Source organism: Prionailurus viverrinus, chromosome A2 (assembly GCF_022837055.1).
Source record: "Prionailurus viverrinus isolate Anna chromosome A2, UM_Priviv_1.0, whole genome shotgun sequence".
Classification (NCBI taxonomy): domain Eukaryota; kingdom Metazoa; phylum Chordata; class Mammalia; order Carnivora; family Felidae; genus Prionailurus; species Prionailurus viverrinus.
Window position 1 is genome coordinate 51,031,527 of NC_062562.1, and position 17,973 is coordinate 51,049,499.

General features: G+C 46.7%; 1 protein-coding gene across 2 annotated transcripts in view; it reads left to right on the plus strand.

Annotated features, from left to right (window-relative positions):
- Window positions 1–1,208: 1,208 nt before the first annotated feature.
- IRAK2 (interleukin 1 receptor associated kinase 2) overlaps window positions 1,209–17,973 on the plus strand; it is a 61,985-nt gene continuing 45,220 nt past the window's right edge. For both annotated transcript variants that reach the window (XM_047850736.1, XM_047850737.1), the window contains exons 1-2: window positions 1,209–1,370; window positions 9,759–9,941. In XM_047850736.1, coding sequence (XP_047706692.1) covers window positions 1,277–1,370; window positions 9,759–9,941 — 277 coding nt within the window. In that variant the 5' untranslated portion in view covers window positions 1,209–1,276. The remainder of the gene's footprint in view (window positions 1,371–9,758; window positions 9,942–17,973) is intronic.

The following is a 17,973-nucleotide window of genomic DNA, read 5'->3' on the forward strand; positions in this document are numbered from 1 at the left end:
ATTCTCTAATGTTACCTATCACGTTCTATAGTGCTAAGTTATTTACTTACTTAATATTTTACTGCTTATTGTCTATATTCCTCCAGGGTATGGATTTTGTCCTTTTTTTTCTTTCTTTAAAACAATTTTAAAAAAAAAAATTTTTTTTTTTTCAACCTTTATTTATTTTTGGGACAGAGAGAGACAGAGCATGTACGGGGGAGGGGCAGAGAGAGAGGGAGACACAGAATCAGAAACAGGCTCCAGGCTCTGAGCCATCAGCCCAGAGCCTGACGCGGGGCTCGAACTCACGGACCGCGAGATCGTGACCTGGCTGAAGTCGGACGCTTAACCAACTGCGCCATCCAGGCGCCCCTCTTTAAAACAATTTTTTAAAAATGTTTATTTATTTTTGAAGGAAAGAGAGACAGAGCATGAGCCGGGGGGGGGGGGGGGTGTGCGCAGAGAGAGAGGGAGACGCCGAATCTGAAACGGGCTCCAGTCTGAGCTGTCAGGGCAGATCCCAACATGGGGCTCGAACTCACAAACCACGAGATCATGACCTGAGCTGCAGTTGGTCACTTAACCGACTGAGCCACCCAACGCCCCATGTCCTTTTTTCCTCAGAGGCATTGCCAGCACCTAGAACAGTGTCTAGCACATAGTAGCTGTTCAATGAACACTAACCGCTATTATGATAAAGTCTATCTTGTCTACCCTATTTAACTCGCTCTCAATTCCTAATTCCCTTAACCAACTTTCCTTTTTCTTTTTCGCAGTAGCACTTACTACCTTTTAACACACCTCATAACTTATTTATTACATACTTTTATTACTTATCATTAGTTTTCTTCTCCCACCATCTAGGTTTTAAGTCCCATGAAAGTAAGGAAGTTTGTAGATTTTCTCCAATCCTGTATCTCCAATACCTTGAACAGTGCCTGGCATATAGTAGGTAATTAACAGAATATTTGTTGAATGAATTCTATGTGGCGGAGCGCCCAAAACACTGGGACTGGAGTCAGAAGTCCTCCTGGGACTGCCACTGAAGTCCTCGTGTGTCCTTAAACGCGTTCCCGCCCCACGTCGCCAGCCAGTCCAGCCGGCGGGGCGGGTGTCGCGCCGCGAGTGGCCGCTGGGGGCGGTGGTGCCAAGCTCCCGGCCCGCCCACTTCCCCGGAGGAGGTGGCTGGCTGGCTGGCTGGGACCCGCCCGCCCCCGGAGTAGAGAAGCCCCGGGTCCCCGCGGGGCTGCCCCAGTTGCCGGCGAGCCTGCCCGCCGGCCTCCGGAGCCCAGCCATGTCCTGCTACATCTACCAGCTGCCCGCCTGGGTACTGGACGACCTGTGCCGCAACATGGACACGCTCAGCGAGTGGGACTGGATGCAGTTCGGTGAGTGGGTTCCCTCTGGCGACCCCGCCACCAAGCCCCCTGCTCACCCCTGTTTAAGTGGGTCCCGAACCGAGGGGCTCTTTGTGCGGCCGTTCCGGGCCGGAGCCTCGTCGTGTATCCTCAGCTGGCCACCACCCCTTATCTGGACACCCCCCACTCCTCACCACTACCACCGGGATTGTCTGGAAGGTGTTAGATGATCTTAGAATATTTCTGTTGTTCATCTGTCGCTGAATAATGACCGGCTCGACTTTGCTGTTTACGGTAAAGCTTATCCTAATAGCTCTGTCAGCAATTACTGTGCGCTTACTGTGCGTCCCGCCCGGATGCAGGCACTGACACGGATTATGTCATTGAATTCCCACAAGGGCCTATAAAGTGCATGTTTCTCTTACACCTTTTTACAGACGTGGAGACAGATTGAGAGAGTGATGGAGTAAATTGCCTACGGGCATGGCGTTGCTAAACGGTTGCTAAACTCCTTGGTGTGTTTGTTTGTTTGAGCTTGGTAATAGGCAGAGAGGGCCTGGCATCTGGGGCGGGGCGGGGGGGACGCTGCGCGCCTCAGGTCCTCCGATTCCCAAGCAGAGGTCTGCATTCCAGGCTCCACCTCCTCCCAGCTGGTGACTTTGGACAAGTTGCTTCACTTCTCTGAGCCTCAGCTTAATCTGTAAACTGGAGGTTCTTGTGAGTAATGAAAATTACGCAAAGGCACCCGACACTTAAGTGTCAGATTCTTGTACGTAATAAGGAAGTATTAATAATTATTATGTTTGTGTTTGAAGTCATTGTAACTGGTACCACTTTATTTTTAAAATAATCTCTATATTTTCTTTAAAAAAATTTTTTTTAACGTTTGTTCATTTTTGAGAGAGAGTGAGTGAGAGCGAGCCCTAGTGGGGGAGGGGCAGAGAGAGGGAGACAGAATCTGAAGCAGGCTCCAGGCTCGGAGCTGTCAGCACAGTGCTGGATGTGGGGCTCGAACTCACGCTTAACTGACTTAGCCACCTAGGTTTCCCTAAAATGATCTCTGTATTTTCTTTCGAACTTAGATTATGATATGTACCATTTATACAAGAGTGTATGATATATGCACAGTTGAAAGAATAGTAATAAAATGAACGTGTTTTTGTTATCCATCAGTTTGAGCAAATAATATACCTTTTAACCTAGTGATTCTCAACCAGAGGCGATTTTGCCCCCTCGGAAACACATGTCTGGACATTTTTGGTTGTCACAGCTGGGGGCATGCAGTGAGTAAAAGCCAGGGGTGTTGCTAACCACCCTACAATGCACAGGACAGCCCCCTCCACGTAGGATTATCAGGTCCAAAGTGTCAATAGTGCTCAGATTCAGAAACCCCGTTTTCAACCAGTAACAAAAATAATACACGCTTATTGAAAAATAGCGTGGCAAACAAAGATTAGCTCAAATTCCCTTACTCAGGGATAACCATTCTTATTTGGATGCTAATATAATAATGATAATAAACAGCAACAACTTTTGCTGCCTACTTCCTATGTGCTAGCAGAGTGCTATGTGATTTATACCTTCTAGTATATAATAATAAATTTACTTATGTGCATGCATTTTTCAAAAATTGTATCGTTTTGTACATTCTAATAGCATGCTTTTTTAACTTAAAATATTCAGGTATTTCTCCTTGCCAAGCAATGTTCCTTAGCAACATGGATTTAGGTTTTATTTTTAGCTTGTATTTTTGTTAACTATTTTTAATGGAAAAAGCGACGCATGCATTTATAAAAGTAAATAATACATCAGGGGTGGGGAGGAAGGTAAATGTCTTTCTTCTTCCGGGTCTTCAGTCTCAGTCCTCTCCCCAGAGGCGGTCACTGCTAACATGTCAGGACACCTCTGAGAAAGTCAGGACACCACCTGATCTTCTAGACTGTTCCTTTGTTCCAATGACCTGTGACTTATCTACTTTGAATGTTTCCTGGGCAGTGGACAAATTTTGTATAAGAGACTCCCTCTAGGTTTTTTTTTTTTTTTTTTTCAAGTCAGCCTTGACTGTAAACACCAGAGGAACTTCTGTTCCTAAGATATTTAAAAGGTACACCTGTGGCTTTTTTTTTTTTTTATTAAAGTTTATTTATTCTGAGAGAGAGAGAGTGAGCAGGGGAGGGGCAGACAGAGAGGGAGAGAGTCCCAAGTAGGCTCCTCACTGGCAGTGCAGTGCCTGATGTGGGGCTGGAACTCACAAACCGTGAGATCATGACCTGAGCCAAGATCAAGAGTCAGACACTTAACCAACTGAGCCACCCACGTGCCCCTAACACCTGTGGCCCTTTAAAAGCACTTTATGAGATATAATCCATATGCCATACAATTCACCCATCTAAAGTGTATAATTCAATGGTGTTTAATATATAGAGTTGCATATCCATCTTGACAGTTAATCTTAGAACATTTTCGTTGCCCCCAAAAGAAACCCTATGCCCCTTAATTGTCAACCCCAGGATTCCCACCACATACCACTCATTTTCCTCAGCTTTGGGCATTACCTATTCTGGACATTTCATAGAAATGGAATCATATAGGGGTGCCTGGGTGGCGTAGTCGGTTAAGCGTCCGACTTCAGCCAGGTCACGATCTCGCGGTCCGTGAGTTCGAGCCCCGCGTCAGGCTCTGGGCTGATGGCTCAGAGCCTGGAGCCTGTTTCCGATTCTGTGTCTCCCTCTCTCTCTGCCCCTCCCCCGTTCATGCTCTGTCTCTGTCTGTCCCAAAAATAAATAAACGTTGGAAAAAAAAATTAAAAAAAAAATCTATTCCTTAAAAAAAAAAAAAAAAAAAAAAGAAATGGAATCATATAACGTGTAGTCTTTGGTGACTGGCTTCTTTCATATAGCATTAGTGTTCAAGATTCATCTCTGTTGTACCATGTATCAGTGCTTCATTTCTTTTTATTGCTGAATAATGTTGCACAATTTATTATCCATTCACCAGTTAATGGGGTTAACATTTGGGTCCTTTCCACTTTTTGGCTGTTTTGAATAATGCTCTTGTGCATACTTGTGTACAAGTTTTTATGTAGATATATGTTTTCATTTCCCTTAGTAGATACGTAGGAGTGGAATTACTGAGTCATATGGTAACTTTATATTTAACGTTTTGAGGAAGTGCCAGACTGTTTTCGATATTGTCTGCACTATTTTACAGTCCCTCCACCTGTGTACGAAGGTCCAATTTCTCCATATCCTCCCCAACACTTGTTATTATCTGTCTTTTCACTGCTACCCATCCGAGCAGGTGTGAATGTAATTGTAATTTTGATTTGCATTTCTCTAATGACTAGTGATGCTGAGTATCTTTTTATGTACTTGTTGGCCCTCTGTACATTCTCTTTGGGGAATACCTCTGATTTTTTAGACCCTGGAGACACCAGAATTGCTCAAAGTCTTCAAAGACTTTCAATTGTGATTTAGGATATAATCCGAGCTCTACCAGACTTTCCCGATCTGTCACAATCTGACCCCCACTGACTTCTGACCTCTTCTCCTTCCACACTTGCTCTTGCTTGCCCTGCTTTCAGCCACATCGGCCTCCCTGGTCCAGGCTCAGGGCCTCTGTACTTGCTGTTGCCTCTGCCTGGGACATTCCTCCCCCAGTGTTCACCATGGCTGCTTAGTTCCCTCTTGCCGCTGTAACGAATTACCACAAATTTAATGGCTTAAAAACAACACACATTTATCATGTTACAATTCTGGAGGTCACAAGTCCTAAAATCAAGGTGTTGGCAGGGTTGCATTCTTCCTGGATGCTCTAGAGGAGAATTCATTTTCTTGCCCAAATGTATCAGCTTCTAGAAGGCTGCCTGCTTACGTTGGCTCGTGGCCTCTCCCTCCACCTTCAAAGCCAACAGCAAAGCATCTTCAAATCTCTCTCTGATGTCTGCTTCTGTTACTATATCTTCTCTGAATCAGACACTGCTGCCTCCCCCTTGTAAGGACCCTTGTGATTACATTAGGTCCACTCTGATCATTCAGATAATCCCATCTCAGAACCCTTAATGTGAGCCCATCTGCAAAGTCACTTTTGTCACTCAAGGTGGTTTTGGGGTTTAGGATACTGACATCTTTGGAGGGCCATAGCCCTTCTGGTCTCAGTTCATACTTCACCTTATTCCAGAGGCCCACCCTGCCCCCCTGTTACTCTGTACCACCACTGTGTTTTATTTCCTCTGTTCCACTTAACATACTTTGATATTACCTCATTCCTTATTTATTTATGTGTCTCTCTCCCTGGAGAATGTAAGCACCATGAGTGCAGAGACCTCACCCATCTGGTTCACTCCTGTATTCCCAGAGTCTAGGACAGCACCTGGCCAGTGGGCAGCCATTCAACAGCCACTTGAACAAATGATGAGCTGAAGGATGTAGGAATGGCAAGGACGGGGTGGGTGTGTACTTTTTACCCCACTGAATTGGCTTTGGCCCATGGTCAACCAGCTCTCCGTGTTGGCATGGGGCTCGCTGGGCTGGGAGCTAGCCATGTTGCCCATTTAGCTGCTCCTTGCCAGATCACAGTATTGTCTGGCTTCCTCTTCATCAGCACTAGTGATCGCCATTGTCCTTCCATTGCTAAAGAGTCTTTGCTTCTGTGAGTCATTTAGAAAAGAAAAGAGGGGTACTTGGGTAGCTCAGTCAGTTAAGCATTTGACTCTTGGTTTTGGCTCAGGTCATGATCTCCTGGTTTGTGAGTTCAAGCCCCGCAATGGGCTCTGCACTGACTGTGCAGGGCCTGCTTGGGATTCTCTCTCTCTCTCTCTCTCTCTCTCCCTCTCTCTCTCTCTCTTTCTTTCTGTCTCTCAGAATAAATAAATAATAAACTTAAAAAAAAGAAAAGAAAAGAAAAGAAAAGAAAAGAAAAGAAAAGATAGTCCCTTAGGGCAGATTGTGGTACTGGGGGGTACGTGGGGTGGGAAGATCCTTTGTCAGGTGATTTAGAAAATCACATGGCCACATATGCGTGCTCTTTGGATTTGGCAACTGTTGGGAGACATTGTGGCTGCTTCCTGTTCATTTCCCTATGATTACAGTGGCATCCATTTTTTGTCTTAGGGGAAGACAGGCTTCTTACAGCGTCACCCACCCAGGTGTTTTCCAAAGGGCCCGAGGGCAGGAGTTGCTTTGTTGGACTGCTCTGCATCTTGCTCAGTCATGCATGTGCTAGCCTTTGTGCATCGCCCTGCTTTGTCCCGGTCTAGCTGTGTGATTTTGGGCAAGTGACTGCCTCTCTCTCTGAGCCTTCTGTTTCCTCATCTACAAAATGGGAGTGAGTTGCTGAGATGCTTAGAGGACATGTTAGGGTCTTTCGTGTTTTCTCCTTCTCTTAGCCATGGAGGAGTCCCATTAATCCTGACAAGGGTCATTTGACCCTACATCACTTCCCACTGGCCAGGAATCATTTCAGGAGGCTATGTCGTATCTGTTTCAGAGGGCTTTGAGCATGAGGCAAGGCTTACTACTCTCAGGTGAACGAACTCCTGCAGGATTCAGGGACTCAGATCCGGTGGGATGGTCCCACGTGGTCTTAACCGCAGGGAACAAAACCAGGTTTTCATAGAACGTAGATGGCTTAATAATTACAGTTAACACTTATATCATACTTTCTATGTATGAAGCATTAGTCCAAGTACCTCTGTATATATGACTAATCTGATCCTTGCAACAGCTTCTGAGGCAGGTGCTATTGTTATCCTCATTTGCAGATGAGGAAACTGAGGCACAGGAAGAGGTGAAGGTCCTTCCTAAGTAGCAGAATAGGATTTTGAACCCTGGCCTCAAAATCCAAAATCTAGGCCCTGAACCACCCCTGTCCTGTCCTGCTTATATAAATATGTATTTTTATATCTGTAGAAAAGTTTGGAAGATTAGAAGCAAAAGTATGACCAGTGTGGGATGATCACAGAGACTTTGATTTCATCCTGTTAGCCAATAATGACCAAGTATTTCTTGTGTGTGCTGACAAAAGAGCTGGGAACTTAGTAGGGCCCTCAGTGCTGACTCATTCCCCCAAGATCTCTATCTTGCCTTGACCCTGTTTCAAGGGCCTGGTTAGACGTTGATAGGTTAATGCGTTAAGAATTGTCACTTTCATGCAAATGTGCTTTCATGGAAATGTTCAAAGTGCAAGGCACCTCAGGGCTGAGTTCCTGTTTCTCTTGTGTTGCCTGTAAGGAAAGCGCACCCCACAAAGTTGTGGTGGAACACCACACCAGGGTTTCTGTTTTTCCCACTACCTCTGAAGAGTGCGAGGCGTGGTGTGCCGGTGAACAGGTGAATAGCCGGGTGCATAGGGAAGGGGGCAGGGAGAGGTGTGGGGGAGGTGTTCCTTCCTCTTCCCTCCCCTCTTTTCTCTCAGCTTCTAAAAGCAGCCCCTGACCCTGCTGACATCATTTCCCACTGACCAGGAATCTGGCCTGGGGTTTCCAGTGACTAAAGTTGCAACTGAGAACTTTCCATCCCCTAACAGGCTTTCTCTCTGCAGAAAGATTGAGGCTGTCTCAGTTTTTCCCATTCCTCCAGAGGGAGGGGATTGTGCAATGTGATCATGTCACTCCCTGGCTCTGAGGTCTTCTGTAGGTAGTGTCTGTGGCTCTTAGGATCAAGTCCAAACTCTATATAGCCCGGCCTTCGAGGCCTTTAATGTAGTCCTGAGTTTTATCTCTTGCCTCCCCTTCCCCACTCAGTTCACTTATGTTTGTATTTTTCAAACAGAAATCTCCATGGGCTTCTGGTTTATTCACCACAGTATCTCTACAGCTTGTCACAGGCTTGGAGCACAGAAGTGCTCAGTGATGTTTTGCCGAATGAATGAATGAATGAATGAATGAACAACTTGATGTTTATATGCATTCCTGTTCCATGATTTCTGAAAATCTGGAACTGAAGCGTGATTATTTTATTCCTAATTAGGACAAAAAAAGCCTCCTTCACTTTAGTAAACTCAGTGGAATACATGTGACCATTCAAAATGCCATTTAGGAAGAGTTTGTAACAACTCGGAAAATGCTGATGGTGTAATGATAGTAAATGAGAGCAGGATGCAAAATCTTACAGTCCAGCAACAGTGCATCTAGAACCGCTCCTGTGTGGAGGGGAGGGGAGAGGAGAGTTTTAGAAAGAGAAAGTACCCTAGTGGGATGCTGTGTAACATGTTATATTGGTGTTTTTCTCCCCTTTTTTTCCCAAGTTTTCTTTAGTGAACAACCATTAATTTTATCATGAAAAATGGAAAGCAGGAATACTTTATATTTAGTATTGCCAGCAGCAGCCACCTGCAAATTTTGTAGTGTTTCTGAGTTGGCAATGTGCTTTTAGATGCATGAGCTCTCTTTTTTTTTTTTATTTTATTAAAAAAATTTTTTTAATATTTATTTTATTTTTGAGAGAGACAGAGTTCCAGTGGGGGAGGGGCAGAGAGAGAGGGAGACACAGAATCTGAAGTAGGCTCCAGGCTCTGAGCTGTCAGCACAGAGCCTGATATGGGGCTCGAACCCATAAACCATGAGATTGTGACCTGAGCTGAAATTGGATGCTTAACTGACTGAGCCACCCAGGCGCCCCTAGATGCATGGTCCTTCTTGATGCCTGTAACAGTTCTATGAGGATGCTGGGCCATGGGTTCATTTGTTCCTTGGTTCTTTCATTCGTTCATTCATTCATTCATTCATTCATTCATTCATTATTCCCCCTCCCTTGCTGCCAAGGCTAGGACTTAGGGGTGAGGAGAATGAGATGCCCAGGGCAAAATTTAAGGAGGCACCTACTTTCCAGCTACTTCTCTAGCTTCTGAGATCAGCCCTGAGAGTGAGCTTTTGCCCCTGAGTGCCTTAAGTTTTGCTGCTGAGTGCCTCCTTTGCCTCACCTTGGTCCTGGTCTTGCCCCCACTCTGTACCAGGTGCTGTTCTCTGCTCTGGGGATCTAACAGTGGATGGAACAGATAAAACTCCCTGTCTACATGGAGCTTCTGTTCTAGGAGGGGAGGCAAGAGAAGTTCTATTACCTGCCCCCTCTTACAGTTGAGGAAACTGAGGCTCCTACCAGTGAGGTGACTTGCCCATAACGGACAAGCAGCTAAAGCTCAAGGTCGCCCCTGACCCTCTCCGCCAGTGGGCTCTCTCCTAAGTTTTGTGTGGCTGTGAAGTTGATATTTACAATGAAGTGTCGAAGTGCCAGTCCCATGGGTGTCAGGTGGACTCAGTGCTACAACTCGAGCTGCCTATGGATCCCAGCTACAGGTAGAATTTCAGGTGTGAAGGGGAGCGAGTGAGAAGCTACTGCGGACAAAGGCCGCTAGCCTGGTGACCCTCTGGTGGAAGTACTGCCTTTCTGACGCTGAGATGGCCTCTCGCTTGCCTTCCAGCCTCGTATGTGATCACAGACCTGACCCAGCTGCGAAAGATCAAGTCGATGGAGCGGGTGCAGGGCGTGAGCATCACGAGGGAGCTTCTGTGGTGGTGGGGGATGCGGCAGGCCACCGTCCAGCAGCTGGTGGACCTTCTGTGCCGCCTGCAGCTCTACCGCGCCGCCCAGATCATTCTGAACTGTGAGTATCCAAGGCGGCCCGCTCAGCCGCCCGCGAGCAGGTTTCCGCAGGAGCCTCACCCTCTGGCCTTGAAACTTTTCTTCACCTTAGAAAAAAAACGTAACTGACAGAATTTACCACCCAACTAAGAAATTACCTCTGGGAGAGCAGTTGGGTGGCCAGGGAACCAGATATTGGAGAGAGACTTTTCTATAAGTTCTTCTGTACCTTTAAAAGTCTGCTTCTCTATTCCAAAAGTACATTTAAAAATAACGATTAAAAAGATAGCTATACATAAAAATCCAAAAGAGTCTACAGTAAAAAATGATTTATGTCGTCATCCTATATTCTCAGTTTTAATTCCCCAAGAAGGTAACCACTATTAACAATGTCATGCCTATCTTACTGGAAGTTTTCTGTGCATTGGCTAACATATATGTGACATCTACAACTACTTTTTTTTAAAGATTTTATTTTTAAAGGAATCTCTACAGCCAACGTGGGGCTCAAACCCACAACTCCAAGATCAAGAGTCAGTTGTACACTCCACTGACTGAGCCATCCAGGTGCTCCTGTATTTTGAGTTTTTAAAATGATTTTATTTTATTATTTTTATGTGTATTTTTTAAATGTTTTTTTTGAGAGAGAGAGAGATAGAACAAGCGGGGGAGGGGCAGAGAGAGACATGGGGATAGAGGATCCAGAGCTGGCTCTGTGCTGTCAGCACAGCAGTAAGCCCGACATGGGGCTCGAACCCACTCTCGAACCATGAGATCATGACCTAAGCCAAAGTCAGATGCTCAACTGACTGAGCCACCTAGGTGCCCCTTAAGTTTTGGTTAATGTTTGTACCAATATTACTGGAGCACCTGGGTGGCTTAGTTGGTTAAGCATCCGACTCTTGATTTCGGCTCAGGTTATGATTTCAAGGTGGTAAGATTGAGCCTGCATCAGGCTCTGCACTGAGCGTGGAATCTGCTTAAGTTTCTTTCTCTCTCTCTCTCTCTCTTTCTCTCCCTCCCTCCTTCTGCCCCTTCCCCGCTTGTGTGTGCTCCCTCTTTCTCTAAAATAAAAACTGGAGAGCCTGGGTGGCTCAGTCAGTTAGGCATCTGATTTTGGCTCAGGTCATGATCTCGCAGTCTGTGGGTTCGAGCCCCATGTCGGGCTCTGTGCTGACAGCTCAGAGCCTGGAGCCTACTTTGGATTCTGTCTCCCCCTCTCTCTGCCCTTCCCCTGCTCACACTTTGTCTGTCTGTCTGTCTCTCTCTCAAAAATAAAATAAAACATTAAAAAAAATAAATAAAAATTTAAAAATTAAAAAAATATCTGGATCAGTATTACCAAATTACCCTCTTACCCGCTATTACAACAGTGGTGGGAACGTATTTAGCAGGTAAAAATCGTTCTCTGCTATGAAGAGATGCTGCAAAATTGAAGTAGAATTATGCCAAGTGCCTTGTGTTCAGCCAATGCTTAGCAGAAGGCAGGTAGGGTCATGGCTACTCCCATCTAGAACCCACCCCTTCTCGTGTCTCCAAAGAGACAGTGTGGGGCAGCAAGCCGGTCTTTTATTTTTTTTTTTATTTTTATTTTTTTTAACGTTTATTTATTTTTGAGACAGAGAGAGACAGAGCATGAACAGGGGAGGGGCAGAGAGAGAGGGAGACACAGAATCCGAAACAGGCTCCAAGCTGTCAGCACAGAGCCCGACGCGGGGCTCGAACTCACGAACCGCGAGATCATGACCTGAGCTGAAGTCGGACGCTTAACCGACTGAGCCACCCAGGCGCCCCAACAAGCCGGTCTTTTAATAGGTACTTTCTGAGCCCCTGCCTAGTGCCTGGTGCTGTCCTAGTTTCTAGACGACAGTGATGGGCAAAGCAACAGGTCCTTTGCCCTCATGGAGGATATAGTCATATGAAGATATAATCAATGGACAGGAAAATAAATAAAAATAATAGGTTGGAGTGAGCAGGCAGGAGAGTCTCCTAGAAGATGTTAGTCATGGAAGGCTAAGAAGTCGGAGAAGGTGAAATTGGAGGGATGGAAAGAAGACAGCCATGTGAAGAGCTGAGGTAAGAGAGCCCAGGGAGAGCACTGGATTTTGAAGGAACCAGCATGAAGCTGGTGTGGGAGTCAAGAGCAGTGCATTCTGAGCCACAGAGACCTGCAGAAGACCCTTTGTAGGCTCTGGTGTCGTCCTGTCTGGGGCTTTTGGTCTGGGAAGAAGCTGGCTGAATCAATAGACACAGGTTCAACACTTTCCTGACTGCACCTCAGGACTTCTGGAATCATGGAGGGCTTCCAGGAGGAGGGATGGTAGGATCTAGAGCAAAGAGCTGATTGATGGGGGCTTAGAAACCTCCACCCTCAGAGGTGGCAGGAGAATAAGGGACATTGGGGTGGCCCTGCGGGCGAGGGGATCTAGAGATGAAGCCCAAGGCAGGATTTCGGGTACACCACACGGGTAGATCATCTCTTGGGCAGGGAAGGCTAGTGGGACAGTGAGACCATCTCTCGTCCTTAGGCACGTAGTGATTCTTCAGGATTTCGGGTGTCCAGGGACACAGGGCTTCCGCACACCCACCGGATCTTATTAGATGAAGGACCGTTCCTCTGCTGGCAGGATTCTCTGCCTGGGGCAGGTTGTGGGGAAGATCCTGCTTACACAGCAAGCAGTGACACACCAGTGTGGGACTCGGCCTGTTCCCTGCCTCCAGGCCCTAGCAGCGTAATCTCTGAATCAAGAATGGGCACATCTCAAAACATGGCTACCCCCAAACTTCTACAGCCTCTGCCCCTGTCTGGCCAGCCTCCCCCAGCTCACCATCTTCCTCAGACTGGGGAGGGGTGGTCTGCTCAGCCCCCAGACTCCCCAAGCCTTTGGGAACTTCCTGAAACCCCTCCCTACCCTGCCAGCCCTGAGAGGGTTCCCTTAAGTTCAGTCAGACAGCATCCTTACCCTCACATCCCCAAGGCCAGGTCCTCATCCGGGTCAGCCGGGGGTGGCTGTGGTTTTATAGGAAGGTGGTCAGGCAGTGTGGCTAAGCCCTATTGTTACATGGGCAGGTCCTCCCTTTCCCTGGGCCTTAGTCCCGCCTTTGTCCAGTGGGGGTGGGCTGGATGCCGTCTGAGCCCCCTCTGGACACTCGTGGTGCCATGGCCCCCATTGTCCCTCAGACCTTGTTGGTTGGTGTGACCGACGCCTGCCCTGTTTAGCCATGCGCAGACCCTGGCTCTGGCTTCTCTGTGTCCCCAGAGCCTGGCACGTGGTGGATATGGAGATACGATTAGCACTGACTATGTCCTCAAATATTTTTCACCTTTTGAGAGATTTAATGGTAAACTCTTAATGGGTTGGAAAAGAGGCAAGGAGGGAAGGGGCCGCTGGAGGTGAGGGGAAATGCCACTGGGTCAAATGCAGTCAGAATCTAGCGGCCTGGGTTTCTCCAGCCTAGCCCACTTCGGGGAGGGGGCCAGTGGGTTGGGGCCCGCACGACACCCTGGTTTTGTCTCTGCTGAGCGGCTGAAACACTACCGGGATGTCCTGAGCCCCGAAAGCAGACAAGTACCAGGCATTGAGACAGGCCTCTGGTTGGACACATCAACTCGCCATTGACGTCAAAACCTGACTGTTGACTAATCTTGAACATGTTCTTAACGATTTGAGGTCAACACACAATGTAGTGCCAGATTTAAAGAAGCCACTCACTGCGGCATGACACTTTAAGCTAACTACTGACTGAGCCCTGAGCTGCCTGCTTGCCTCCTCCCAAAAGCCCCTTGAGGTGGGTGCTCTAAGGAGCCCCTTCTCCACCTAAGGAGACTGAGGCCAAGAATGGCTCAGTGACTCCCCCAGGGGCATAATTCTGGTCGTGGGTACAGATGGAGTTCACACCCAGGCGTGTCTGGACCCAACGCCCTCATGCTTAGCATTTCTCACAGAAACTTCACTGAACACAGCATTTGGGCTTCCAGGCAACAGTGATATTTTTTCTGTCAGCCTCTCTTCTGTTTAGAAGTGTACTCAGATCCCCGCTTTCCTGGTCCAGCTGCCCTCAACCTGTCAGGACTGTGGGAGTCTACCTTTGCCCCTCAAACCTCTCCTCTCTCCCCCTTAGCCCCTGAGGAAGAGAGACTAACACTTGTTTCCACATCCACAAATCCCCTCGATGTTCTTCTGGCAGTCTGGTTGTGTTTTTACTATTGTTTTACGTCCTCAGGCAGGACACTTCCCCTTTCTATTTTTGTCATTAGTTTAAAAAAGTGTCATAAATCTCTGCCTCTTTTTGGAGGTAAATATAGAGGGCATATTCTATATGTGTGAAGCGTTTTAAGTTTCTGTATTCTGACTAGTCAAAGCCATTTTCCCTTCCCTAATCAGAACTTAGTTAAACCTTATTTTGCATTTGCTTGAGGAAGATTGCTTATGAACTTGATCAGCTGCTTCCGGCAGTTTGAGAACTTGATGTCTGCCTACCACTTCTTAAAGGGCCTCTAGAATAGATTTGATAGAAGCATGCTTGGAAACCGCACACACCAGAGGTCCTAGGTGTAAATTGGCTTCCTTAGAGACTATATTTGTATTTGTATCTCCAGGTGCTATATTTGTATTTAACAGAGGCCTTCTGAAGATTGTATCTGAACTGAAGGGCAGTGTGTGGGGTCCCCTGGGGGCCACATTGCATCTAGTCTCTTGAAATCAAGTACTGTGGGTGGTCGCTGTTCTGACTGTGTAGAGACCTGGGTCTGTGGGTCTCTGTCCCTTGATATTTTCTCCACCTTCATTGCCAAGACTGTTGTTATTCTATTTGCCAAACTCCTAATATTAAATGTGATAAGAATTAGAATAGGGGCACCTGGGTTCCTCCAACTGAAGCATCCAGCTTCTGTTCAGGTCCTGATCTCATGGTTCGTGAGTTCAAGCCCCACATTGGGCTGTCTGATGTCAGCATGGAGCCTGCTTTGGATCCTCTGTCCCCTTGTCTCTCTACCCCTCCCCTCCCTCTCAAAAATAAATAAACATTTTAAAAAATGCCTTAAAAAAAGAATTAGAATACATTAGTACAGAAGGCTTACCACCCAACTGCCCATTCCTCTAGCAAATTTGTTTTCCAGCGTCAACCCCTTTTTATTCTCTGAGCCATCTCTTGGTGGTTGTCTGTATTAACATTTCTGGTTCACTGCTGTTACTAAGGGCAGACTCCAGTACTCAAATAAGGTACATGCCTAACTTGCCACCCAAGCTGTCAGCCAGGACCTAGTCACATGATAGCACCTAGTTGCAGGGGAGACTTGGGGAATGTAATCTGTAGCTGGGAGGTTGTGTGCATAACTAAAGCTTCTATTACTCTAGAGGAGGAGGGAATAAATATTGGAGGGTCAGCAGTCTCCCTAGAATTTTCCCCTTTGGGCTACCCAAATATCCATTTATACCTGTCTTCCCACAACTAAAACGTGCTCACCCCTTCCCCAAGAGAGACAGGACCGAGGCCCTAATCAGTTTCTTCCTTTAGCTCAAGGCCCAGGATCTGTGGGTGATGTGTAGTCTTCGGGATCAGCCCCCAGTGGTCCAGAACCTCTCCACCAAAGAGAAGTTACCTGCTCCCCTTCCCCCAGCACACTCAGAGCCCAGTGGTGGTATCTGCACAGGGAGCCACGCTCACAACTGTCCCGTTTGAAATGAGAAACACGCTGTGGTCACTGATCTGTAGCAGTAGACATCTGGCAGAGCAGCAGGTGTAAAGGTCCAACCCGGCCAAGGGAAGTAAGTTTTTGGCTTGATTCATCTGCACCCCTTGTTCTTCTTGGTAGATCAGGGGTTCTCACTGCGCCAGACCTCCAGGCATCAGCATCACCTTGACCTTGTTAGGAATGCAAATTCTGGGGTCTCACCTCATCTTCAGATTCAGAAACTCCAGGGGTGGGGTCTGGGTCTATGTTTTACAAAGGGGTGAGGGATGGGGGCAGGAACTGGGGGGAGCTTCCCTGTTCATTATTCCCTGTGGCCTCATCTGAAGTGGGAAGTGAGAAAGGTCTGCCCTTAGGGAGGGCCACTTGGCTTGCACAGCCCGCTTCCTGTTGGTCTGGGAAGTGTAGTTTTTAGCCAGGCAATCATATGTCTAGCTAAAACTTCTAGAATGTGTGAAGACAAGGGGAATGGGCATTCTCTGCCTTATTAGTACTGTCCCTAAATAATGTGTTTATACTGACCCTTTCATATTTATTTTTATTTTTATTTTTTTAATTAAAAATTTTTTTAATGTGTATTTATTTTTGAGAGAGGGAGAAAGACAGTGCAAGCAGAGGAGGGGCAGAGAGAGAGGGAGACACAGAATCCGAAGCAGGGTCCAGGCTCTGAGCTGTCAGCACGGAGCCTGACGCAGGGCTCAAACTCATGAACTACGAGGTCATGATCTGAGCTAAAGCCAGATGTTTAACCAACTGAGCCACCCAGTTGCCCCTAATTTTTTAAGTTTTCTTTATGTATTTTGAGAGAAAGAGAGTGTGGGCACACAAGCAGGGAAGGGGCACAGAGAGAGGGAGAGAGAATTCCAGGCAGGCTCTGCACTGTCCACACAGATCCTGATGCAGGGCTTGAACTCAAGAACTGTGAGATCACGACCTAAGCTGAGACCAAGAGTTGGATGCTTTACCTACTGAGCTACCCAGAGGCCCCTCATATTTATTTTTAAATGCAACATACAAACTTTATTTTATTCTTTTTAAATGCAGCATGCAAACTTTTAAAAAAAGAATTTATTTTTAAGTAATTTCCACATCCAACATGGGGCTCGAACTTAAAACCCCAAGATCAAGAGTAGCACATTCTACCACCTGAGCCAGCCAGGTACCCCTAAACTTTATTTTTTTTAAATTCAGCATATAAACTTAAAAAAAGTTTATTTATTGAGAGAGAGAGGGAATAGAGAGAGAACAAGTGGGGGAAGGCAGAGAGAGAGATGGAGAGAGGGAGAGAGAGAGAGAGGGAGAGAGAGAGAGAGAGAGAGAGGGAGAGAGAGAGAGAGAGAGAGAGAGAATCCCAAGCAGGCTCCACGCTGTCAGTGCAGAGCCTGATGCAGGACTTGATCTGAAAACTGTGAGATCATGACCTGAGCTGAAATCAAGAGTCGGACCCCTAACCAATTGGGCCACCCAGGTGCCCCACAAACTTTTTTTTTAATGCATCATAGAAAGTTTATTTTTTTGTCCTTTTCATATTTATTAATTTAAATATTATCCACTAATTTCCTAGAAGAAGATTTGGCTTATACATAACTTCTCTCCCTTTAAAAAAAATTTTTTTTTTCAATGTGTACTTATTATTGAGAGACAGAGCATGAGCATGGGAGGGTCAGACAGAGGAGGAGACACAGAATTTGAAGCAGGCTCCAGGCTCTGAGCTGTCAGCACAGAGCCCGGCACGGGCTCAAACCCACCAACTGCAAGATCATGACCTGAGCCGAAGTCGCACACCCAACCGACTGAGCCACCCAGGCGTCCCACTTCTCTCCCTTTCTAATACATTTATGTCACAATTTTTAGTTCCTCAGTATATTGCTTTTGTAACATTTAAAGAACATCCTTACATTTCTGGTTCTTTCTTGGTCAGCTCTAGGCAATGCCTATTGATTCCCCACTTTGTGAGATGAAATTGCCCATTTTCTTGCCCTTTCTTACCCTGTTCTGTCCACTTTCACCTCCCAACTTTGGGTGAAGACCAGTTGTAAGTAGTCCTCCATGGATGTTGTTATAGCTCCAGGCTCTGGTAAGCCCACAGGGAAGAGCTGGCTCTTGGGTGAAACCCTAATCTCAGGGTCAGGACAGGCAGGGGAATGCTGTCTGTGTGTCCTGGTTGATAGATGTCTGTGATGGGGAAAGTACTGTGTGCATAGGGCATCTGCAGGGCGAATCATAGTCTAGAGTAGCCTTTCCCAAAGCATGGGTCTCAGAAGAGTACTCCAGCCAGATACCCCTGCTGCAAACCAAAAGCTCATGAATAACTAAACTTGGGCAATTCTGTATGCTTTATCAGTGGCCCCTACCTTTGGAG